Here is a 25,600-nt window from a genome sequence, read left to right on the forward strand (position 1 = left end):
GTATGGTTAAGCCTAGCATTTTTCTTTTGTAGCTGCCTGGAAGAGGCTGAGGCCTGGTAGTACTGGGTTAAAACATCCAGATTAGAAAGAGGCTGCAGATTATCAGATTTCTACTAGATAACAGACACTACAGCATCAACTTGTAAATAGTTACAAATAGTTGTAAATTGTTTCCCAGTTCTCTATTGCCTAAGTCTTGCTATGAATGCACGTAAGGGGTGTGGGTGGGAAAACAACTAGCTTTTTCGAGAAGAATATAGCCCAGGTATGACAGACAAATATCTGGTGTGAATCAGTTTTCAGGATAATGATGCATCCTGGTCACATCTGTATTTTGTTTGTTGCAAGTTATATGTAAATGTTATATTTAGGTTTGAATCCCACCCTTCCTTTGTCCCAAATTATCCTATGAGAAAAAAATCCCATGTATTACAGTTGTAGTGGATGGAGGTCTATGTGTGTGGATTTCAACTAGACACCCAGAGATTGATTACAAACTTAAAACTGAGCCCAAGTGTGAGCAGAAGACAGTTCAATTTGTGTGGTGTGTGTGTCCATGTTATGGTAGGTGTATCTAATTTCTGCAGATTCCTCTGCAGCTGTAAAAAATATCACTCTGGAGGGTCCTCCAACACTCAGGAGTGGCTTTTTGGGAAGGATAAAGGGCTGCAGTGGGAAAGAGAAGGGGTGAAGTCCCATAGCTGCCTGGTAAGGATTTTTTCCCTTAAAAGGTGGAATATAAATCCATTATGTAAACAAACACATTCTGCAAGCAGAGCTCTTTGCAAAGTTCTTAGAATTCAGGACTGTTCTTACAATCCTAAACTTGCTTGCCTGTGAGTACGTTCCATTACATTCAATTGGGCCTACTTCTGACTAGACATGTATAGGACTGAACTGCATATCTCCATGATTAAACAAAACATTGTATTGTGTTAAAATTGCTTCAGTGACATCCTTTGCATATGAATTGCTATTTACCCTTTTTTTAAAAAATGGTGAAAAAATACAGATAATGTAAGGACTGAACAAAAATATGAGGCATTTTTATGCAAAATTTATTTTGGAGATTATAAGTGTTACAATAAATATAGGAAAGGCAAACTGCTGAGCATAAAAATGAAGAACAAATAGGTATTTCACAAAAGGCTGGCAGGGTTGTAAGATCATACAGTTGAAAACGCAAACAATAACTTCACTAGAAACAAGATCTGCCTTTAAGTAAGCAATTAATGGCTTGCCATCAAGTGCCATGCTGCAATAAAAAATTACGAAGGCAAAGAAATTTGTAGCTTCAGGCATCTTTGGGATGTTTGTTTGGTCTATTTATTCAAATACAAATGAACGGTTGGTGACAGCAATTATATACAAGGGAGGTGAAAACCAAGGAAAGTGAAGTTGTAGCAGATTTTGCCTCTCTGAAATCCTGCATGTCTCACACGAATAAGTAAATGACAATCAGGGCTAGTGAGAGTTCTAATAAACTTGCCAGGGTAAGTGTCTGAAGTTCTAAAGCACATTAGCATGCTAATTATATAACGGGCCGTTTTAAGTTCTTCAAAATCAACGGGTTTAACTGTATACTGGGGCAAATTATTAATGTTGTAACTGCTAAGTTTCTGGAGCTACACAACTTATTACACACAATGCATTTTAGTGATTTCATTTTATCAGCTATCCTTCCAGAAATCCTCACCAACCTTCTCCATCAAAATGTATTACGTATATTAATTGTTGTAAACCGCCCAGAGAGCTTCGGCTATGGGGCGGTATACAAATGCAATCAATAAATCAATAAATATCACCCTTCTTCCAATACTATATAACCTTACAATACTGAGAAAATGGTCACATCCTTGCCCCAAAGAGTTTACGATCTAAAGTCTGATTGCTAGTAGGGTGGCCATGTGTCTTACTTCTCTTTGAAGGCATCCTCTGTTTGAAGGGCTGTTCAGTCCAAGATAAAGAACTATTAGAAGGGAGAGCAGGGATGGGCTTGAAGTTACCTATAAACCGCTGGCAGCACCTGGACAACAGACTAAGCAGGCGCATAAACTACCTAGTCACAGTCTTTCCCATTATGGCGAGCTGTTTGTATATCTATTTAAATGATAGCAATGATTTCTAGATTTGCATCTATATGTATGAATTAGCATATGGAGATTTTGTGCAAATCTGTGTCATCACTTTGTCCCTTTTGCGACAAATTTCTTCTTTTTTGATTATGTCTAAGTGGCCACTCTAATTGTTGGGGTCAGGGGAAGACCAGGATAGGCAAGAGTAGAAAGCAACCAATGCGAGCAAATGCAGTTATCTGTACTGGAGACTTTCATTTCAGTTGGCAATGAAGAGTGGGGGTTAAGCAAGAGCTCTGTTTTTAAAAATTCTGCTTCTCTACATTGAACTACCTTATTTCCAAATATGGAAAATATATGCAGAGGCAACCATTACAAATCTGTTTTACAATTTCTGAAAACATTTCACAATACTATAGCAATAAAACTAGATTGATGCCTGACTAGTAGTTCATATGCTGACAAAAACACCCAATTTTAGACTTCCAGCAAAATAAGGAGAGAAAAGTTTATTTAAAGCTGCAAATATAACTCAAAGAACAGAAGTGTGTGTGTTTGTTCTCTGCACAGATGGTATAATCTCATTTGGGGTTGTATCCAATGAAGTCATCCCATTTGTACAATGATTTCTGCTTGTGCAACAGAACTTCCCCTCCCTTTCTTTCTCCTATGCCTCCCCAAGTCTGCTCTAGGGGTTCTCCCAACTCTCCTCGGCAGATTTGGGTGGCAAAGGGGCACATGTGCAGAGAGAGAGGGAGATGAAGTTCAGCTGTACATGCAGAAATCTTTGTGCAGAGGGGACAACTTTGTTGGCTACAATTCTTTGTTTCATAAAGAATATCAGTGATTCACTGATGTGTGTTTTCGAAAATTGAGTCGCATATCTGTCTCCTAAAATAACACAAAATTAAGTGCTTTCAATGTTCTGAACATTTTGATAAATTATACAAGGCAGACTCAAAAAGTGTTAATATTTGGAGAGCAAGAATGGTAAACATTCTACAAGTTCCAACAAGATGATATATAAGTTTATGCTTATTGGGCTGACATTTCATTTTAGCACTGAGACAGATACATAAGCCTTAAAACAAAACAAGAAAATCTCTTAGAGAAGCACGATATATTTAAGAAAAATAGCTTATAATTTAAAGTAGTAAGGATAGCAAACTCTGTGTTTATAGGAGTGACTGAATTTGTCCTTTACTGAATCTGTACTGCTAAAATATCTGGAGTGAATTGTGCAGCAAAGACAAATAAGCAAAGTTACATGTTACATTACAATAAATGGAATGTGGCTCTGTTATTTGTGCTCTATGACGCCCCGCACGTCACACAGCTGATCTGCGGGGCATAGTTGCAGATGGGGGTGAAGCGGTTGCCCCCATCTCGAAAGAGGGCAGAGTCGCGCATCGCGCCTATGACGCAAGTGCGACTTGGTGAGGGGAGGGGGTAGAGGCTGGAGAGCTTATTTAAGCCCAGCAGCCCCTCCTACCTTCCTCTTTTCGTCGCGACGGACAGCGAGGGACGTTCAGCGAGATAGGACGAGAGCAGCAGCCATTTGCATTGCCGCGTGTTCGGCGCCATTTTAAGGCGCTTGGTGGCGGCGAAGTCGGCCGCATTTCTAGGCTGAGGCCTTTGAGTGTGGGCTGTTTCAGCCCTTGGATCTCCCTGGATGGGGAAGATTACAGCGGCGGTTGGCTGGTGCCTCGCTGGGGCTGTAGTGTCTGTAGCAGCCCGCGTCACAGGGGACTGCCCAGCCTGACTGTGTTGACTACCCCCCCTCAGCTGGTGGGGAGGAGGAGGTTTTCCTGTGCCTCAGGCTGCGCTGCCTCCTGGTGGCTGCTGCAGCCGTTTGAGTGTGGTTTAAGCAAGAGCCAGTTTAAGCAAGATTTCATTCACTAAGCTCCTTGATATTCCCTTTTATTGTGAAGTCATAATCATATTGATAATTACTTGGGGGCCTATTATATTTGGCAAGGGATTCATTAGTATTACCATTAACAACATTAATAATAATCCTGAGTATTATTGTTGACTGATATAATTGTAACCGAGTATTTTCAACGTAATGCCATAAAAAAAGGGAAAAGGGGGTGCAAAAGGTAAGGGGAAGGCTTGTCGGCCTCCACAAAAGCACCCCCTCCCGCCACCTGGCTCTTCAGATGATGATGAGGCCCCCCATTGGGCAGCTATTTTGGCTCGCCTAGAGGCTTTAGAGCGGGGGAGGAGGGTTTCACCCACTCCTGGGATACCCACAAGGGAGTTGGTGGGGGCTCCTCCCCGAGAACCTGAAGCCAGCGCTGGACCCTCTCCCGGGGTTATGGCTGGGCAGCGACGCACCATGGCTAAGTCTCGGGGTATGTCAAGCTGAGGGCATCAGGGTATTAATACTGATGTGCTTACGTTGATCTTAGCGTGACTGGATGCTCTGGAGACTCCCCCTGAACCAAGCCAGATAGTGAGCGAGGGGCCAGCAGCTACTTTAGCAGCAGCTACTTTAGCAGCAGCAGCAGCAGCAGGGATCATGTCACCTGCTGCAAGCGACAGCCAGGCTCCATGCGCTACTGGGCCACTGATGGGTGCAGGTGAGTCTGCCCAGCCTGCTCAGTCTGCTGGGGGGTTAAGCTGGGGGTTGAGGCCATGGGGGCCATATGCTAGCACTCCGTTGGCAGTATCAACTACTCCACCTCGAGCACAAGCTAGTGGACCATCCCAGCCACCGCTCCAGGCTGCATGCAGCCAAGTCTGGCAGCATGCCGGCACTGGACAGGTGCTGACATCAGCTATGTCAGCTGATGGGCTTGCACCCGCAGCCGCACTTGCTGGGGAACAGCTACAGCCTACCGCAATGGCAAGTCTGGGTGCTCTGTCTGACCCTTCGGGGTCTGTGGCTGCTAATGCCATCCCGTTTGAGGACACATCAGTCACTTTAGGTTTTCACTTGCTCCTTTCTACGAAAGAAAAAATCTGGTGAGGGGAGTACGTGGATCTGTTTTCCTTGTTATATAGGGAACTCCCCAAGAGGGATAGGGACAAAGATGCTGATGGTGATGCTGAGAAACCTAGGCGCCGGAAGGTTGACCATACCTGGGCCAACTGGCTGCCTGCATTTTTTATATATGCTGGAGTGCTGATGGAAAGGCAGCCCCACAGGGGGCTGTCTCTCTTGAAGTACTTAGACATCATCTATCGAGGTTATGTAGAGTTCTCAGGGCTGGCCTGGCTGTCTTACGACGAGGCCTTTCGTATGCGGGTGGCATGCGACAGGTCCCTATGGTGGGACAAAAAAGAACCCGAACTATGGCTGCAGTTTATGGCTGCTGCCAGGGCTATGACTGGGGATAGGTGTGACAGTGGGCATCTTCTCAGCAGGCAGCCGGCTGCTACCCTTCCCTGCGCTAATGCGGGGCAGGGGGTTCAACCGTGGCAGTTGTGCTGGGAATTTAATGCCCGGGGGGTATGCGCACGCACCCCCTGTCGTTATCGACATGACTGTGCCGTTTGTGGAGCTGCGTACCCTTCCAGTGCCTGCCCCAGGCATAGATTCTACAGGGGTGGTGGTAGGGACCAACAAGGGGGCAGAAAGCAGCCCCCACCTGGAGTTGCTCCAGGAAAAGGGCCCCTCCCCAATTAAGCTTCATGTACTGCGGACCTTACTTGCCGGTTACCCAGCAGTGGGGGATGCCAGTTTTTTATTACATGGGTTTTTGTCAGGCTTCCGCATTCCTTATTATGGCCCAAGAGTCGCCTTCATGTCCCGCAATTTAAAATCTCTCATGGGCATGGAAGCACTTGTGCAATTGAAAATTGATAAAGAGGTATAGGCAGGGTGAGTACTTGGTCCATTCCATTCACCCCCCTTCCCTCATTTTAGGGTATCCCCATTAGGTTTAGTGCCTAAAAAAGCCCCAGGTTAATTTCGATTAATACACCACCTGTCATACCCGCATGGACAGTCGGTTAATGATTTCATTCCCGACAGTCTATGCACGGTCCATTACACCTCTTTTGATGCTGCAATGCGCATGGTGCGCGCTTGTGGCCCAGGTGCATACATGGGCAAATGCGATATTAAATCCGCCTTCCGCCTTTTACCCATCCACCCCGGAGACTTTGAACTGCTGGGTTTTACTTTTGATGATAAATTTTACATGGATCAAGCATTGCCTATGGGATGCTCTGTCTTGTGCGCTGTTTTTGAACGTTTTAGCACCTTTTTAGAATGGGCTATTAAAAGACGGACTGAGCTAGATTCGGTGGTGCATTACTTGGATGATTTTTTATTTGCGGGGAGCATTGGCACAGGTGTATGCCAACATTTAATGACACAGTTCCATGGCTTGACAGAAGAACTTGGGGTTCCTTTAGCCATGGAAAAGACGGAGGGTCCAGCTGCTGTTTTGACCTTCTTGGGCATAGAAATTGACTACAACAACCAATGCTGCAGGCTGCCCCATGAGAAGCTTCTTATTCTACATAGGAAGATCTCAGAAGTCTCAGGTGCCAAGAAGGTTTTTCTCTCCACCCTTCAGGAGTTAGCTGGGCACCTTAATTTTGCATGCCGGGTCATAGCACCTGGCAGAGCATTCTTAAGGCGAGTCTATGATGCCATGGTGGGGCTTTCACGGCCCCACCATAGGTTTCGGGTTACAGCTGCATTACGCGCTGACCTGGCTGTGTGATCCTCCTTCTTACAGGACTTTAATGGGATATCCTTTTGGAGACAAGACCGACTATTAGAGGCTGAATTACAGGTGCAGTTGGATGCGTCTGGGGGTTATGGTTTTGGGGTAGTCTTTGGGTCTTCCTGGTGTAAGGGACAATGGCCACAGACATGGGTGAAAGAAGGCTTAGTCAAGGATCTGACCTTTCTGGAATTCTTCCCAATAGTTGTGGCAGTCTATCTGTGGGCTGGGGAGTTGAAGAACTCTACCGTCCACTTTTGGTGTGATAACATGGCCACAGTCCAGGTTATCAATTCCCTTACATCCAGGAACGCCAGGGTTATGGGTCTCATCCGTTCCTTCGTTCTCCAATGCCTGCGCTTTAATGTTCTGTTTCGGGCACGGCATGTTCCTGGCATTAATAACGATGTTGCTGATGCTCTGTCACGGAATCAGATGGATCGTTTCCATCAGTTGGCACCGTGGGCCAGGGCTCAGCCGGAAGCAATGCCCCTTGCGATTTGGGAGATTGGAGAGCGGAATCGGAGAGGGCCATAAGCCTATCCATTGCCCCCAGCATGCTTGCCAGTTACCGGAGGGCAGGTAGGGCGATGCAAGAATTTTGGGCTGCCAAGGGCTATGCTCTGGAGTGGCCTGTTCCGGTGAGTCACATCATGGAATTCCTGGTGGACGGCAAGCGATGCGGCATGTCAGTCTGTGCTCTTCAACGTAAGCTGGCTGGGGTTTTCCTTTCTAGCGAAGGCTGGTGGCTTTTCGGATCATGCTGGGGACTTTAGGGTCTGCCGCATGTTGACAGGGTGGGCTCGCAACCAACCCGTCCCACCGGATTCCCGTCGCCCTATTTCACCAGACATGTTATTGCGCATGGTTGAGCAATGGGAAGCAATTTGCTCCTCCAGCTATGAAACTAAGCTAATTCATGCGGTGGCCCTCACGCTGTTTTTGGGGGCTTTCAGGATTGGTGAGGTAGTGGCGTGCTCTAAGCGAGACTTATCTGGGCGTGCCCTCCAGTTCACAGATATCTCCATAGAAGGAGGTTGTGCCTGTATAGTCCTGAGAAGGTCTAAAACAGACCAGAGCTGTAAAGGACGACGCGTGCGTTTGGCCCCGGCTTCAGTGCCTAACCTCTGCCCTGTACGGGCTTTGCAAGCATTTTTGAGAGATAGGGGTCCCAGTGCATGATATTTATTCACCCATGCAAACCAGGATCCCCTTTCCATTTACCAGTTTTGGGTTTTAACGAAAAGGGCTTTACAGGGGATTGGCCACAACCCTGCACAGTTTGGTACCCATTCCTTTAGAATTGGAGCTGCTTCTACAGCAGCAGGTTTTGGTTTTCCCCAAGCACAGATACAGGCTGTTGGGCATTGGTCTTCTGGCGCTTTTAAGGGCTATATTCGCCCTTTCTAGAAGGATGGGGACTGTGGAAGCTTAACAATTGCATTTATGTTGACAGGTTGCTGGTCGGAAACAGGGCAGACACAGATCTTAATTTGCGGCCACAGCATGGTGTTCTGGGCAGCTCGAAGGGCAGCGAACTCGAGCACCGGCTCACAGTTGGGCCTGAGCAGATGGGCGGCGATACAGTGGCTTGGCTGGCGAGGAATGCGTTGGGAGGGGCTCCTACCCGCACTATTCCAGCAACATGCGACACGGATTACTCCGCAGGTACTGGTCATCCACCTCGGTGGGAATGACCTTGGCTTGATGAAGGGTAAGGCCCTCATCTTTCAAGCATGTGCTGACATGCAGCTTATTAGGCAACGGTGGCCTGGCATACGTCTGATATGGTCAGACATGCTCCCGCGGAGGGAGTGGTGTGGGGTATGGGATCCACGGGCTATAGATCGGGCGCAGAAGACGGTCAACCGACGGATTCGCTTGGCCCTTCTTCCACGTGGTGGGTTAACCATCCCACATCCACCATTCGGCACTGGCAGGGTAAACCTTACAGGGCAGATGGCGTTCACCTGTCTGACACAGGTAACGATATATTTCTTGGGGAACTGCAGGGGTGTCTGCGAGAGGTGCTCCTCGGCAGTGGGGCAAAGGGGGACTAAATAGAGATTTGTCCCCCTTTTGTGGTGGGAAGGTGCGGGAAGGGAAATAGTTAAGGACAGCTAGGTGGCTCCCTTAAGTACCTTTGGAGGTGATTGGGGGTTCCGGAGGCCTGTCCAGCAAGGCTTTGCGGCTCGAGGACAGGATATGGGCTGCCTCTGGGGCTAACTTATCTCATCTACCCAAGGGTTATGCAACCCCGGGTGGGGATGACGTGGGAAGGCCCCCCTACTCACCTACAAGGTGTGGCAGGGGTAAGGGGTAAGCAGATGGGCTTGCCCTTGCCTCTGCAGGGACTGTCACCCAAGAGCTGTATGGCAAGCTACTTGCTTAGAGATAGTCCCGCACCTAGATTTTCCCTCTGCAGGTCACTTTAAATTGGGTTTGTATGTTGTAATTTAATAAAGTGGCCCTTGTTCAACCCAAGCTGAAGTGTCAGTGTCTTATTTCACCCTTCAACTGCAACTCTCCCCTCTTCCCTGCTCCCCTTGCATACTGGCAGGACCTTCCCTTGTCACATCCAGACGTTTCTTCCACAGAGGCTACTGAAACAAGGGTGCTTCCATATGGCATCTTATTGTGGATTCAGTACTGCTCACACGTGTATTTTTTTGTGCAGCATCCATACAACATCATCCTCATCAGAATGCCATCCCACATTTTTCTTCCCCACTCCCATTTAATTCAGATTTACCACTTCCATGTTTAACAAAATTTCTGTGGAAACAGTAAATCTGGATTAAATGGGAAAACAATATGGCATGGCATTCTGAGGAAGGCATCATGGGGGTGCTACATAAATCTCACATACATGAGCAACACCAAGCCCACAACAAACTGCTGTGTGGAAGCACTCCAAGAGCAGCTGTAACTCTGTATGTTGAAGCATGCACAATTATCTACCTTGATGTGCATAAAGCATTTGATAAGGTCAGTTAGAAATACTTGTTTGATCTATTGCAAAAAATGCTGTCATCTTGGCTAACGGCGGCAACAAGAGAGGTTGTGCAGCCAGGCCTATTTAAGCTCACACTGGCTGCAGGGGGGGCATGCTTGGGAGGGTGGAGCTCCTGTGCCACAATCCAGGCCAGTGTTGGGTTGCAGGGCATGATTTGCGATTGCGACACAATGCTGGTGCAGATTTTGGAGTGGGACCTCCATCCTCCCAGCCCCAGGGCCCCCTCTCAACCACAGGGACACTCAGCCAGTGCCTGACCTGGCTGCCCACTGGCATCGGGCCTGTATATGAATGCAAAATCTCTGCAGCCTGCCTTCCACATACAGATAGCAAGATTATAGTTCATGCTTGGTAAACTAGGATGGAAGACCACCAGCCAATTAAGGAAGTAAAGAAAATATTTTTAAAAACACCTTAATAGACCAAATACACTTTTTAAAAAACAAGCCAACTAATTAGATATTACATCAAGCAGTTGCTCCCCTATCACCATCATCTGTTGTGATTCTGAAAACTTCAAAACTTCTTTTATGGATCCTTTATTAATTGTTGAAATGTTTGTTTCGTTAGATGGGAAATTTCCCTGAAGGAATGCATATTTAAAGCTTGCAGTTATATGTGTATGTTCCAGTGTCACTTAAAACAGATAACCTTTGGCATGTCCCAGGCAAAGTAGAACTCATTTATGATTAATTTATTTTTGTTTCTTAATTGAAATAAAAAAATGAAATGACAGACATTTAAGAATAAAAATGAACATCATACCTGATCTGAGGGTGAACAGCATTTATTTGCCATCTTCATCTGCAGAAAAAGATTAGATATAGTTGATAATTCATAACAAGATTATGGTATCTTATATGTTTCATTCATAATGACAGTTTGATTCCAGTCTCAAGAGTGCCAACTATACGGTAAACTAGGATACAATCATAATATGTTAAATGTACGGTAAATATACTGCCTTCAAGTCAATTCCGACTTATGGCGAATAGGGCTTTCATGAGGCTGAGAGGCAGTGACTGGCCCAAGGTCACCCACTGAGTTTCATGGCTATGTGGGGATTCGAACCCTGGTCTCCCAGGTCGTAGTCCAACACCTTAACCACTACACCACACTGGCAGAAAATGTATTTTAAGATCTTTATGATGTTTTAAAGTGTTTTAGTGCTTTGTTTGCCGCCCTGGGCTCCTGCTGGGAGGAAGGGCGGGATACAAATAAAATAAATAAATAAATAAATAAATAAAATGAAGTAAAATTAAAAGAGAGAAATAAAAGCAGCAGTCACTGTTAAAAGCCATGTATGTTGAGGCATATGCAGAAAAGAATTGGCGACAGCCTAAACCTCAGACCATCAGGTAAGATTCAAAATTGTGCTTCACATCTTGCACTCATAGAAGGGCTGTTTAAAGCTCACAGCATGTGAAAAGAAACTAAATGCAGAGATTTGCTGTTGTATACAAGTATGAGAACTGCTACAGAACCTATTACCAGGGATGCTTAAGGAATTCATTTTTTTAGCAAACTGACCGGCTATGTATCTTCTGGACTAAAGCATGTATCTGAATGTAATTATTCTTTGGATTTAGTATTTTTCCAACATTTGCAATGCTGTTCTTGGCTCATAAAAAAAGTGCCAAAATGCATATTAAAATGTGCATTTTAGGATAAAATAAGTTTAGAAATTCAGATTTTTTGTGAGAAAATATCTAGTTAAATACATTTTGTGCTGATTTTTTTTTATATAAAAAAAGATTGTATATTAATGCAGAAACCAGACAGAATGGACTTAGGAATGAACGACTGTGAAACTGGAAATAGATTGATCCATTTTAGAGCACTTTGTCTGAGGAACAGCACTAGCAACTTCCTCCCCGTCTGCTCACAGTTCTTTGGATTCATCCTATCTTTCCTACAATAAAGAGACAGACCAGGGGTTCCCAAACTGTGGTCCATGGACCACCAGTGGTCTGTGAGCTTCATTCATGTGGTCCACGACATGTCTATATTATATCGATTTTAATTGCATTTTTATTGCTTCTTTTATTGTATTTTATTATAATACAATAAAATACAATATAAGAAATAAATAAGAAATAAAAGAAGCAATAAAAATACAATTAAAATCACACAGCATCTAGCACAGCATATTACAATTGCTAAAACAAGCAGAAGAATCATTAAGTGGCCAGCCAAGACCTTTAGCTGCCCTTGACTTCTCACAGAAAACTGTCCAAACAGGGAAAAGAAGGCTGGATCTAGTTTGTCTGATGAAGCCAGCTTAAGAGCACTGTGCACTTCGCAGTCCCCAGTGAACTGTCCATGTCAGAGTAAGGTGGGAGCTCGTACCTTGAGGCAGGGGCCATAGTTCTATCGTAGAACACATGCTTTGCATGCAGAAGATCCCAGATTAAAAATGAATTCAGGTAGTAGGCCTGGGAAAGATCTTTGTATGAGACCTTAGAAACCCTTGCCAGTTGCACTAAAGAGAAGTTAGCTAAATGGATGGGCTCAAAGTTTCAACTGAGGACAAGGCAGCCTCATTACCATATGCACTTTAGCAATGAAAGCCAGGGGCAGTGGATATATTCCTGGACAGACATAGCCTGGTCATGGTGATCCACATATTAGTAATCTAAAATCAGGATTATTGCAATCCACTATACGTGGGATTGCCCTTAAAGATATTTTGAAAGCTGAAAGAACTACACTGGTTGCCAAATTGCTACCAAACCAGATTTAAGATTATTTTGTTGACATAAAGCCCTTGGGGTCTGGATATCTGAAGGAATGCCTTCTCCCAGATAGACCTGCCCATATGATGAGATCTTTGGTTGAGGCCCTCTTGATCATGTCACAACCTAATGAGGTCCATCTTGTGACAAACTGGAAAAACCTTTTCTGTTGTGGCATCCAGCTTATGGAACCATCTACCCTCCTAAAAAAGGTGCTGATGTTCTTTCAACGTTTGATAAAGACCCATCTGTTCACCTGGCTTTGTGGATTAGTATACATCTGGATAATCTATTGTGAATTGTGATGTATTTCATTGTATTTTAATGTGTTGTTTTTATTGGAATTGTATTGCATTGTTGTGAATTGCCCTGGTATTATTAATGAAGGGCAATATAGAAATGTTTCACATAAATAATAATAAATAATGTTTGCTCCACATTACACACAGTGTAATTACATTACAGTGGGAATGATTCCCAGGTAAGTGTACATAGGATTGCAGTCTACAAATCCCACACCAATAATCTGTACAGTTTATAACCTATTCATTCTCAAATTCCCTGATGAAAAATTCCCCCATCAGACATTGCTGAATCAATATTGTACTTGTCTTTTTTCTTCAGTAGGGAATTGGAGGGGGAGGGATTTCAATCAAATAAATGTTGCAAACTGAAAGTGTTTACCACTCTTTCCCAGAATTGCTGATCTAAAACCATCAGGGCCCACAATGGTTGTTTTAATTTTTTTTTACACAAGCTTGAGAGCTTTGATCATAGCTCTCTTGTACAATGAATAATCTGGCCTTTTTAAAACCAGAATTCAAGAACTTTTAAACTAATTTATATTGAACATCACAGATGATTAGGTGATGGTGTTCTACAAATTATTCTCTTTTAAATAGGTAAGTGATTACAGATGTACAAAATTGTAATCTCTGTCTTGTAAACCTAATTTAAGATCAATGTTTCAGTTTCTTATGACGACCTTAGAAAGCTTACTAATAACGATGATAAATTTTGTGAAATTCAATTTATATTTCATTTATAAAAACATAAATTCAACATTTGGTTTGGAACTGCTTACTTGGAAAGTAATGGAAAATCCTACCACAATATGCATAGCAAAACAAAAATTAGAACATTAAGAGTACAATCCAAACCCAAGATCCACTAGGATGAGCGAGTTAGGATCTGGTGGATCTCTGGCTCAGAGATCCCAATTCAGCTGAAATCCCCAACTATGGCTCAGCCAGAGATACACCAACATTTGTCCTTCATCTCGGCTCAGTCTAAGCCAGCTCAACCAAGGCCAAGGGCATTCTGGAGGCAGGACTCAGGACTCTATGTGTGTGTGTGGTGGTGGTGGGGAGAAACTCATGCTGGATGCTAACTCCATTCAGCTTGGTCACATAACCTGGCACCCTGGTGAAACTTACTTCAGCAAAAGGGGTGGTGTAAGTCATACTGTTTTAAAGGCTTCCCCTTTGCCATGCTTTGGCCAGCTCAGCGTACTTGGATCTGGCATACTTCTTTCTGGCTTAATTTAACTATGCTGGGTTGCATAGTTAGGATTGTTCCCTAAAATAGCCAAATACATATTTCCTTTCCAATTGTGTCCTGCAGTATAGACTCTGTTAAGGTCTTCACTGGGAGAAAGGGCGAAGATAGTTATCTGTTCTGGTGCTTGGCATCCTCTCCTGCCTCTCATATTTCTCTAATAATTACAGGCTCAGGAGAAATCCTAATGTACTGCTTTTTGTTTTTATCAGAATCATGCAAAAGCAAACCATATGCCTAAAGAGCTTTCATAAACAGCTGTCATAAAGAGCCTTCATAGAGGTGAATATTTTTCTGCATGGATCATTCATAATACTTTAAAACATAATTAAGAGGACAATACTCTGAAATTCCATGAGATAAGCTGGTTGGATATAACAGAAGCTAATCTGGGAGATATTTTTGCTCTAGAAACAGAAGCATACTTGACCTACATTTGCAACCTGCTGTATTTGCATTTTTAATGTTCTGAATACACACATCTGGATACAGATGCAGGGTACAGGCACTACTACAAGTTGTACATATGTAGGATCTATCTATGTGATCTGTAAACTGACTGTATGGACAGTGCCTAAATAGCATACATCTTATAGGCTATACGGAATGGGGCCTGCTACTACAATCCTGCACCTCCCTCCATGCACTCATTGCATGCTATTTTCAATCATCTGCATAGAGTTTATACCTTTATTGAAATGAGAGTTTAAAATGCTTACTAAAAGATTTGCACATTGCATCTTTTGATAGCTAAAATAATGGCTAAGAGGCTGCACAATAAATTAGGAAATCCTCATCACAACAATGAACTCATTACCTGGCCTTAAAACAGGCCATTTTTTCTCATCCGCACTGTACCTTTGCTGCATCTACAATATGAGGATGAAGATGATGACAATAATAATGATAATGATGATGATGAGCGAAATCCAATGTCGCACAAGCAGACTTCTGCTTGTAAAGCAGGATTTCCCCTGCCTCTCTTCTCCCTACAACCCTCCAAAATCTCCCAACTGCCAAAACAGGTTCTGGGGATGTGCAAGGGGTTGCAGGGAGGAGAAGAGAAAGGGAACGTTCCATTGTGCAAGGAGAAGTCCATTCTGCTTGTACCCAGACCCCACTGGAGTCAATCCACTGATTTTATCCTCCATTTTATCCTGTTTTTACTGATACGATGTATGTCAGGGGTTCTGAAACATTCTACATTCAGGGCACCCTTGAGTTAGCTGAAAATTACCAAGGCCCAGCACTCACTAAATGGTGGTACAGGGGCAGAACCAGTCACAAAATGGTGACAGATTTTGGCATAATTAGCAGATTATTAGCTTTTTCTTTTATATTTTTCTCCTTGCCACCCCCGCATGCCTCTCAAAGTATTCCCCCATTTTTTTTGCAATTTCTTCCCTCCAAGTACACCTTATTACCACCACCAGAACCCAACCTGCCAGTTCCTTTCATCTCTTCTCCTTAATCCTTTTACATTCATTTCTTCCTCCTATAACAGATTTCCTCACTTATCCCCTTCCTTTTTATTCCCAGACAACAACAATATAAACATTACTCTTTTATCTCCCCTTCTAATTTCCTTAAACAAGTGAGACTGTCCTTCCCTCCTCCCCACTGAACATCTGTGTCTCCAGGCCACCTTTACTCAGCATGTAAGGAGTTGCTGATGCTGGCATCAGTCCAACCAAGAGGTTGTGGAATCACTAGAGGGCAGCACAGGCACAAGTGAGGAGGCACTGGGTAGGCTGAGACCCACCTTAAAGTGGCCCAGGGCCCTCTGGAGTGCCCCAGCCCATTGTTTGAGAAACATGGATAGATGTGGTATGTTTTGAGCACTCTAAAGCTCTTTAATATTAAAATGCTAGAAGCAAGCCATCTAGAACTCTTCTATATATGTTTTAAAACAATAGATATTGGTCTTTCCATCCCTATGTTTACTCAGCTACTCTGTGGCTACAGATTTTTCATTCCCAAGATGGCTGGAGTGATAAGTTACAGACAGTCAATACACTGAACTTAGACAAGCTTGGAGACAGCAGTTCCTTTATGAATAGCAAACTAAACTACAACACTGCTTTCGTATCTGTCTAACCATTGAGTGATTCCCCCTGAGGAAAAACTTTCTAGTTCAAAGATGGGTTTGGATTCCACTTGATGCAGGTTATTAAAACTGCTTTCTAACCTGTTGATTTCCCCCCCTGTATTGTTCCCATATTATTGGTCGCTCTCTCTCTCTCTCTCTCTCTCTCTCACACACACACACACACACACACACTTTCTTCTTGTCACCCACCCATCCAACATATTTTTCTCTTTTCCTCCTTCTCCCATACACCTGGCTTTCAGCTGGAACAAAATCACACATATTCCCCCTCCCCCCCCTTTTTTTGCTACTGGGTTGAGAATGAGATCCTTACTAATGCTTTCTCCCACAACAACAGACATGGTGGCACAGCTACTCAATGAGGATGGCAAAATGATAACAGGTGACAAAGAAAAGGCAGAAGTCCTCAATTCCTACTTTGGCTCAGTCTTCTCCCAAAAAAGGGTATATGACCCTCCCAGGAAACATGAAGTAGAAGGGGCAGGATTGGACTTTGAGATTGATAGACAAATGGTCAAGGAATACCTAATCACTTTGAATGAGTTCAAATTGGCAGGGCCTGATAAACTGCATCCTAGAGTATTGAAGGAACTGGCTGAAGAACTCTCAGAACCACTGTCTATTATCTTTGCGAAATTGTGAAGGACTGGTGAAGTGCCGGATGACTGGAGGAGAGCTATTGTTGTCCCTATCTTCAAAAAGGGCAAGAAGGAGCAACTAGGGAACTACAGACCAGTCAGCCTAACATCAATCCCTGGAAAAACTCTGGAGCAGATTATAAAGCAGTCAGTCTGTAAGCACCTTGAAAACAATGCAGTGATTACTAGGAGCCAACACGGATTTATGAAGAACAAATCCTGCCAAACTAATCTTATCTCATTTTTTGATTGGGTAACCTCCCTTGTAGACTGTGGGAATGCTGTGGACATAATATATCTCGACTTCAGCAAAGCTTTTGACAAAGTGCCCCATGATATTCTGATTAGCAAGCTAGCTAAATGTGGCCGGATGGAACAACTATCAGGTGCATCCACAGCTGGTTCCAGAATCATATTCAAAGAGTGCTTATCAATGGTTCCTCCTCAAACTGGGTGGAAGTAACGAGTGGGGTACCACAGGGCTCAGTCCTGGGCGCAGTGCTCTTCAACATTTTTATTAATGACTTGGATGAGGAGGTACAGAGCACGCTTATGAAATCTGCAGATGATACAAAATTGGGGGGGCATAGCTAAAACCATGGAAGACAGAAACAAAATTCAAAGGGACCTTGATAGGCTGGAGCATTGGGCTGAAAACAACAGAATGAAATTCAACAGGGATAAATGCAAAGTTCTACACTTAGGAAAAAGAAACCAAATGGGGGATACTTGGCTCAGCCATATGACATGAGAGAAGGATCTTGGAATTGTTGTTGATCACTAGCTGAATATGAGTCAGCAGTGTGATGTGGCTGCAAAAAAGGCAAATGCTATGTTAGGCTGCATTAACAGAAGTATAGTTTCCAAATCGCGTGAAGTATTAGTTCCCCTCTATTCAGCACTGGTTAGGCCTCATCTTGAGTACTGCAATCAGTTCTGGTCTCCGCACTTCAAGAAGGATGCAGACAAACTGGAACGGGTTCAGAGGAGGGCAACAAGGATGATCAGGGGACTAGAAACCAAGCCTTATGAGGAGAGACTGAAAGAACTGGGCATGTTTAGCCTGGAGAAGAGAAGACTGAGGGGAGATATGATAACACTCTTCAAGTACATGAAAGGTTGTCACACAGAGGAGGGCCGGGATCTCTTCTCAATCATCCCAGAGTGCAGGACACGGAATAATGGGCTCAAGTTGCAGGAAGCCAGATTTCGACTGGACATCAGGAAAAACTTCCTAACTGTTAGAGCCATACGACATGGAACCAATTACCTAGAGAGGTAGTGGGCTCTCCGACACTGGAGACATTCAAGAGACAGCTGGACAGCCATCTGCTGGGAATGCTTTGATTTGGATTCCTGCATCGAGCAGGGGGTTGGACTTGATGGCCCTATAGGCCCCTCTAACTCTACTATTCTATGATTCCCTGTCTCACCGTTGCTCCTCAGTAAGTGGCATTCAGAGGTGCAAGCTCTAGGATAGACCTGGGGAACCTCCATAGCTTCAGGTGAAAGACTGTCTCCAGAAAGCCCTAAAGGAACATAATAGAAGAAGCCTTCCAGTCTTTCGAGGAGGAGCTGCGTGTGGCATAGTGTGTAGGGGAAAACTTTGATTCAGTTTGCATTTATTTATTTATTATTTTATTTATACCCTACCCTTCCATCCAGCAGGAGCCCAGGATGGCAAACAGAACACTAAAAACACTTTAAAACATCATAAAAAGACCTTAAAATACATTAAAATAAAACGTTAAAAACATTTTGAAAAAAACTTAAAAAACATCTTTTTTTAAAAAAAGGGTTAAAGACATATTAAAGGCAATTCTAACACAGAATTCTAACACAAGGCAAAGCTATCTAATCCACACTTTCTGAAACAATACTGTCAAGAACGTGTTAAGAATGCCTGGCTTGCTAAGGTTTACTAATAAAGATGGTTCTGTGGCAGGGAATTGTGTGGGAAACATCTTGCCTAAATTAGGACCGCCAGAAAGCTGAGAGACTGTCAGTTTCCACAGCTGAATCCAATCAATTAGGCAATTAGTGAGAATGCCTGCTTACCACCCAAGACTAGTACCGCAAAGGCACAGGCTTGGGAAGGTTGGAGAAACTGTGCGACCATTAGATGCAAAAGCTCTAGAAGATTTCATAATCAGGAAACCCTCTGAGTGGCTTATTAATTCCTGGCTATTGCCAGGCTATTTCCCAATAAAAGTAGAGCTAAAGTTTGGGTCTTTGTTCCCCAATGTTCCTTGGTGTTACCTGATGATGGGGTTCCATCTTCCTATTGCTATCCAGGCCATACATCTCTGTTTGCTTGTCCTGCTATGAGGTATAAGTAAAGAATAGGCTAAACAGATCTGCCATTTTTGTCCTGTGATCAAACTCTCTCTATTTTTGAATTTTACCTAACCTTCTGGGTGCTTGGTTTAAGGAATTATTTTACTGCTATATTTTTGCACTTATAATTTTATTTTAATAAAGACTACCTCTTATTTACCAGTGTGTGTTCATTGCAGGGGAATTTTGGTTCAGAATCCAGCACCTTGGCCTTTTAGCCACAGATATATTGTATAACTGGGTATTTTGCCTTAAGGCTCCAAGACAAAGAGTACACTTTTGTTTTTGTAATCCTTGGCAGGTCTATTTTTGGCACTTTGGGTTTCCCCTTGCCCAGAGTGGGTGACCAGGTTTAAGGGGTGGTGGCAGTGTACCTACCTTACAGGGTTGGCATTGGTAAGGGAGGCACAGGTTGTGCCTGGCCAGGACCAACTGCCCTGGGTCTGGGAGCTGACACCCTGGCAGAGTTCTTTACAAATACCGGAACTGAAACACAGCCATCCTTCCAAACTCACACATCTCCAAATTTTGCAATGCAGTTCTCCAGCCAAGTAATCTTTAGAGCTTACTGGTGGGGAGCACAGCCTTTCAACTGGAATCGGCTCCCTTTAGAACTGTCTCACAAATGCCATTTTATGCCCAGGTGCCCTACTTTTCCACTGAAAAGCTCCACTTGTCAAAATATCAACTTCCAATGGGGGAGAGGAACTAAACTGGTGGATATACAGCTCTTGAATGTGGGTTGCCCCATTTGTTTCAATGAGCATGGCAAAACCACACATTGGTTTTGGAATGCATGCATTGAGTCACTGCCTCTGATGAAATGAATGAGGTAGTTTGAGTTGCCATATCTGTAAAAAAGAAAAAGAAAAGGCTGTCGCTTTACTGTGACTAGATTCTTGTGGCGGAGCCAACTCTGAAGACTGCTTCATATCTACCATTTCAGCATGTATGCAGTAGTGTAGTGGCAAAGTTAGAAGTGCAGGACCCCTTCATTCTAGCCACAGCCATGCCCTCCCCCCCTTTTTGCTGCTGGGTTGAGAATGAGATCCTTGTTAATGTCTTCTCCCACAACAGCTGACATCCCTGGGAGCCAATAAGCACCAAAGGGGAGAGTGTTGGGTGTGGGAAGAGGCTTCTCGGTGGCTGACTCGCCTCCTTTCACTCTGATTGACTGCAATCACCAGGAAAGGACAAGGAAGCATGTTAGAAGACTCTTCACAGTGGCTAACATTCCCATTTCATGCTGAATGGCTACTGGATGCTTGAGATATATGGAACCTGATGGAACCCTGTTTCCCTCCCAAAGATCCCATGAGACCCTGGACAACTACACCCCTGCATGTATGCATTCCATATTGCATATGAGCAATGATTTTCCTCATTCAAGCTACCCAGACATGCATTTTTAAATGTAGCATATGTACTTGTCCCCATTTCAGCATACACACTGATGTGAATCTTGCTTGGAAAGAGGAGGGAGGAGTATTTCACCATCAGTGGCAGTGGAGTTTGGCAGGCAGCAGGAAGACACCATATGTCTTGCTCCCACTTACCACAGATGCTTAAATTCAACATTTTATTTATTTATTTATTATTTGATTTATATCCTGCCCTTCCTCCCAGCAGAAGCCCAGGGCGACTTTACAAGATAACCACATAAATATTCCCTCTGGAACCCCATTGTACTAGCCACTGTGAGATATAACTGTGCAGTCCTGGAGCTAAACCAGCTGCTCCTACTCTGAAAAAGATGTCAGATTCTTTGTTCATTATTCCCACCCTATCTCAAAGACTCAGAGTGGGTTACCAGAAAAGTCATGATCCCAAAACTCACAAATGAACAGCCTGTGTCATGCTGCAACAAAACTCATGCCTCTTCTCCCAGGCATTTTAGCATGTGTTTTTAAATTGCTTTTTAAAAAATGTGTTTTTAAATTTGTGTATTTGTTTTTAATGTTTTTAATTGTTGTAAACCATCCAGAGAGCTTTGGTATGGGGCGGTATACAAGTGCAATTTGTAAAATAATAAATAAATAATAAAATGATACCTGCAGGAGGGTTGGCTTTGCAAATGTAAATACTTAAATGCGTAGTGGAAATGTTAACAACAGCAAGCAGGCTATGTAGAGCAGCTGGATATTTGAGGAAAATTTGTTTCTGTCAATCTAAAAGTGGGTGGGGTCAGAGAAATATACCGCATGCATGGAGGCTTTTAAGACAAAAACCCCCAAAACATTTAAGTTCTTTGGTGCAAAACTGCTGAATCAGTATGTAGGGCTGGCACAGTGTATGAAAAAACAGTATGTGAAAACCATATTATTTATGCATGCATTCATTTATAAAAGTATTCATATACTGCCCTTTCATAAGATATTAGGGGGCTGTACAGCAATATAAAAAACCTTTACGAACAGCAGAGAACAGTCATGAAAATGATATAGAGTCATGACATAGCCACAAACTGGATTGTGGGTAGGCTGGCTTAGCTTTTCCGTAAATAAATTTAGTGAAGGGATGTACAAGTGAAATCTGATACAGAGTCAGCATAAATATTTTGTTTTAAAGAAATAAAGGGTCCTATAGTGGAGAAGAAGGGCAATAAAGGGAAAGTGTGTTTGTGTGTGTTATTTACAGAAAGCTTGTACTTCTTTAAAGAAGTACAGACCAAGAAGTGGCGTCATTAATAGGGATGGATGGAACAATCCTCATCTGGTTCATGTCCCATTTAAGCATCCTGAATGGCAAGTCTGTTCCGTCCTGTTTTCATACTTTTTTTTTCATTTTTAGGAAAAATAGCAAAAAAAAAAGTTGCATGCTTTTAGTGATTTTTAAAAAAAACTTTAAAAAAAGCATTTTTAAAGTATTTACAAGGTAGTCTCAGGGCTTAGTACTGTCTACAATGACAAGCAGCAGCTCTCCAGGGTTTCAGGCTGGGGTCTTTCTTTCCTAACCTTACTTGGGCATACTGGGGATTCGATTTTGGACCTTCTGCATGCAAAGCAGTTGTCCTATCATTGAATTACGACCTTCCTCTTTCTTTCTTTCAAGATTTTCTAGCCATAGAGCAGTTAGATAATGCAGGACTAGCTGCGTTCAATGCAAATGCATCTAAAAGTCCCCCGGAAGTGGTGTTATGACATAGTATCCCTACCTGGGTAATTGTAGAGGGAAGGAAAGATGATGATTCCCATGTAGCTCTGGAAGCAGGCATCTTTCCCCCCATACAATGTTCCTGGTAGTCTTATAGGGATATTGTATGGAAGAAAATTATTTGGTAGAATTACCCAGTAAGAGACAGCACATCAGAATATACCGTCACTTCCAGGCATTTTAATACGCATTTTCAATTAGCGTGGCAAGTGCTGTGTTTTTTAGTTGCTCTAAGAAGCTGAAAACTGTTAAAAAAATTAAGGCTGTTCTCTGATTACATAATAAAAATGTAAGTCGTATCCAATGTTAGTCATATTCAGAGTAGAACCACTGAAATCAATGGACATAACTAACTTATATCCATTAATTTCAGTGGGTCTGTTTTTGAGTACAACTTGGTTGGATACAATCCAAGTAGTCTACAAACTGTGCCATGGAAAAGTTCATAGAAATGCAGTCTTGAGCTGCATATCTCTGTTCATATCTGAGCACTGGTCCAGGAGGTGTGAACCAGGGGAGATTGCTGCAAATTGTGGAGCATATGAAACCCTCCCCCATTGCTAGTCACTATAATGACGGATCACAAGATGCAATATGGACCATGCCACCACCTTGCACAAATATTAGGAGGACACAGCAAAACAAAACACCCAAAAACTCTCTGGATGTGTGGATGCATCCTAAAACAGAGGGAATGTAAGCTCCCGACAGGAGCTGAGAAAGGTCCGGTTCGGAATAAACCTCCCCCCTGGGATAAAAACCAAAGAAATGATGAAATTTTAAAAGGGGTAGGCCTAGAAGTAGGCATTGTGAGAGCAGGGGCACAGGATATAAATTCAGAAGAGCAAAATTACCACAGGCCTAACCACAAGTGCCAAAGACACTTGAAGAGAGACACTGCTTACAAGTGCCTGTACGCTAATGCTAGGAGCCTGCGAACCAAGATGGGAGAACTGGAGTGCTTGGTCTTAGAGGAGAGCATTGATATAGTGAGCATAACGGAGACCTGGTGGAATGGAGAAAACCAGTGGGATACGGTTATCCCTGGATATAAACTATATCGGAAGGACAGGGAAGGACGTATTGGTGGCGGAGTCGCTCTATACGTGAAAGAAGGCATTGAATCTAGTAAGCTCGAAACCCCAAAAGAGGCAGACTCCTCCACAGAATCGTTGTGGGTGGTGATACCATGCCCCAGGAGGGACTTAATACTGGGAACGATCTATCGTCCCCCTGATCAAAATGCTCAGGGAGACCTGGAGATGAGATATGAAATTGAGGAAGCATCCAAACTAGGAAATGTGGTAGTAATGGGTGACTTCAACTACCTGGACATAGACTGGCCACATATGTGTTCCAGTCATGACAAAGAAGCAAAGTTTCTAGATATTCTAAATGACTATTCCCTAGACCAGTTGGTCATGGAACCGACCAGAGGGACGGCAACCCTGGACTTAATCCTCAGTGGGGACCGGGACCTGGTGCGAGATGTAAGTGTTGTTGAACCGATTGGGAGCAGTGACCACAGTGCTATTAAATTAAACATACATGTAAATGGCCAATTGCCAAGAAAATCCAACACGGTCACATTTGACTTCAAAAGAGGAAACTTCACAAAAATGAGGGGATTGGTAAAAAGAAAGCTGAAAAACAAAGTCCAGAGGGTCACATCACTCGAAAATGCTTGGAAGTTGTTTAAAAACACTGTATTAGAAGCTCAACTGGAGTGCATACCGCAGATCAGAAAAGGTACCGCCAGGGCCAAGAAGATGCCAGCATGGTTAACGAGCAAAGTCAAGGAAGCTCTTAGAGGCAAAAAGTCTTCCTTCAAAAAATGGAAGTCTTGTCCGAATGAAGAAAATAAAAAAGAACACAAACTCTGGCAAAAGAAATGCAAGAAGACAATAAGGGATGCTAAAAAAGAATTTGAGGAGCACATTGCTAAGAACATAAAAACCAACAACAAAAAATTCTATAAATACATTCAAAGCAGGAGACCATCTAGGGAGACAATTGGACCCTTGGATGATAAGGGAGTCAAAGGTGTACTAAAGAACGATAAGGAGATTGCAGAGAAGCTAAATGAATTCTTTGCATCTGTCTTCACAGTGGAAGATATAGGGCAGATCCCTGAACCTGAACTAACATTTGCAGGAAGGGATTCTGAGGAACTGAGACAAATAGTGGTAACGAGAGAGGAAGTTCTAAGCTTAATGGACAATATAAAAACTGACAAATCACCGGGCCCAGATGGCATCCACCCGAGAGTTCTCAAAGAACTCAAATGTGAAATTGCTGATCTGCTAACTAAAATATATAACTTGTCCCTTGGGTCCTCCTCCGTGCCTGAGGACTGGAAAGTGGCAAATGTAACGCCAATCTTCAAAAAGGGATCCAGAGGGGATCCCGGAAATTACAGGCCAGTTAGCTTAACTTCTGTCCCTGGAAAACTGGTAGAAAGTATGATTAAAGCTAGATTAACTAAGCACATAGAAGAACAAGCCTTGCTGAAGCACAGCCAGCATGGCTTCTGCAAGGGAAAGTCCTGTCTCAGTAACCTATTAGAATTCTTTGAGAGTGTCAACAAGCATATAGATCGAGGTGATCCAGTGGACATAGTGTACTTACACTTTCAAAAAGCGTTTGACAAGGTACCTCACCAAAGACTTCTGAGGAAGCTTAGCAGTCATGGAATAAAAGGAGAGGTCCTCTTGTGGATAAGAAATTGGTTAAGAAGCAGAAAGCAGAGAGTAGGAATAAACGGACAGTTCTCCCAATGGAGGGCTGTAGAAAGTGGAGTCCCTCAAGGATCGGTATTGGGACCTGTACTTTTCAACTTGTTCATTAATGACCTAGAATTAGGAGTGAGCAGTGAAGTGGCCAAGTTTGCTGATGACACTAAATTGTTCAGGGTTGTTAAAACAAAAAGGGATTGCGAAGAGCTCCAAAAAGACCTCTCCAAACTGAGTGAATGGGCGGAAAAATGGCAAATGCAATTCAATATAAACAAATGTAAAATTATGCATATTGGAGCAAAAAATCTTAATTTCACATATACGCTCATGGGGTCTGAACTGGTGGTGACCGACCAGGAGAGAGACCTCGGGGTTCTAGTGGACAGCACGATGAACATGTCGACCCAGTGTGCGGCAGCTGTGAAAAAGGCAAATTCCATGCTAGCGATAATTAGGAAAGGTATTGAAAATAAAACAGCCGATATCATAATGCCATTGTATAAATCTATGGTGCGGCCGCATTTGGAATACTGTGTACAGTTCTGGTCGCCTCATCTCA

At 43.3% G+C, this 25,600-nt stretch overlaps 1 protein-coding gene across 3 annotated transcripts in view; it reads right to left on the reverse strand.

The window, feature by feature from the left end:
- The window catches only part of SNTG2 (syntrophin gamma 2), a 420,613-nt gene that overhangs the window by 79,719 nt on the left and 315,294 nt on the right, over positions 1-25,600 (reverse strand). For all 3 annotated transcript variants that reach the window (XM_061626228.1, XM_061626227.1, XM_061626229.1), the window contains exon 11: positions 10,542-10,580. In XM_061626228.1, the coding sequence (XP_061482212.1) occupies positions 10,542-10,580 (39 nt within the window). The remainder of the gene's footprint in view (positions 1-10,541; positions 10,581-25,600) is intronic.

This window comes from Rhineura floridana, chromosome 4 (assembly GCF_030035675.1).
Source record: "Rhineura floridana isolate rRhiFlo1 chromosome 4, rRhiFlo1.hap2, whole genome shotgun sequence".
NCBI lineage: Eukaryota > Metazoa > Chordata > Lepidosauria > Squamata > Rhineuridae > Rhineura > Rhineura floridana.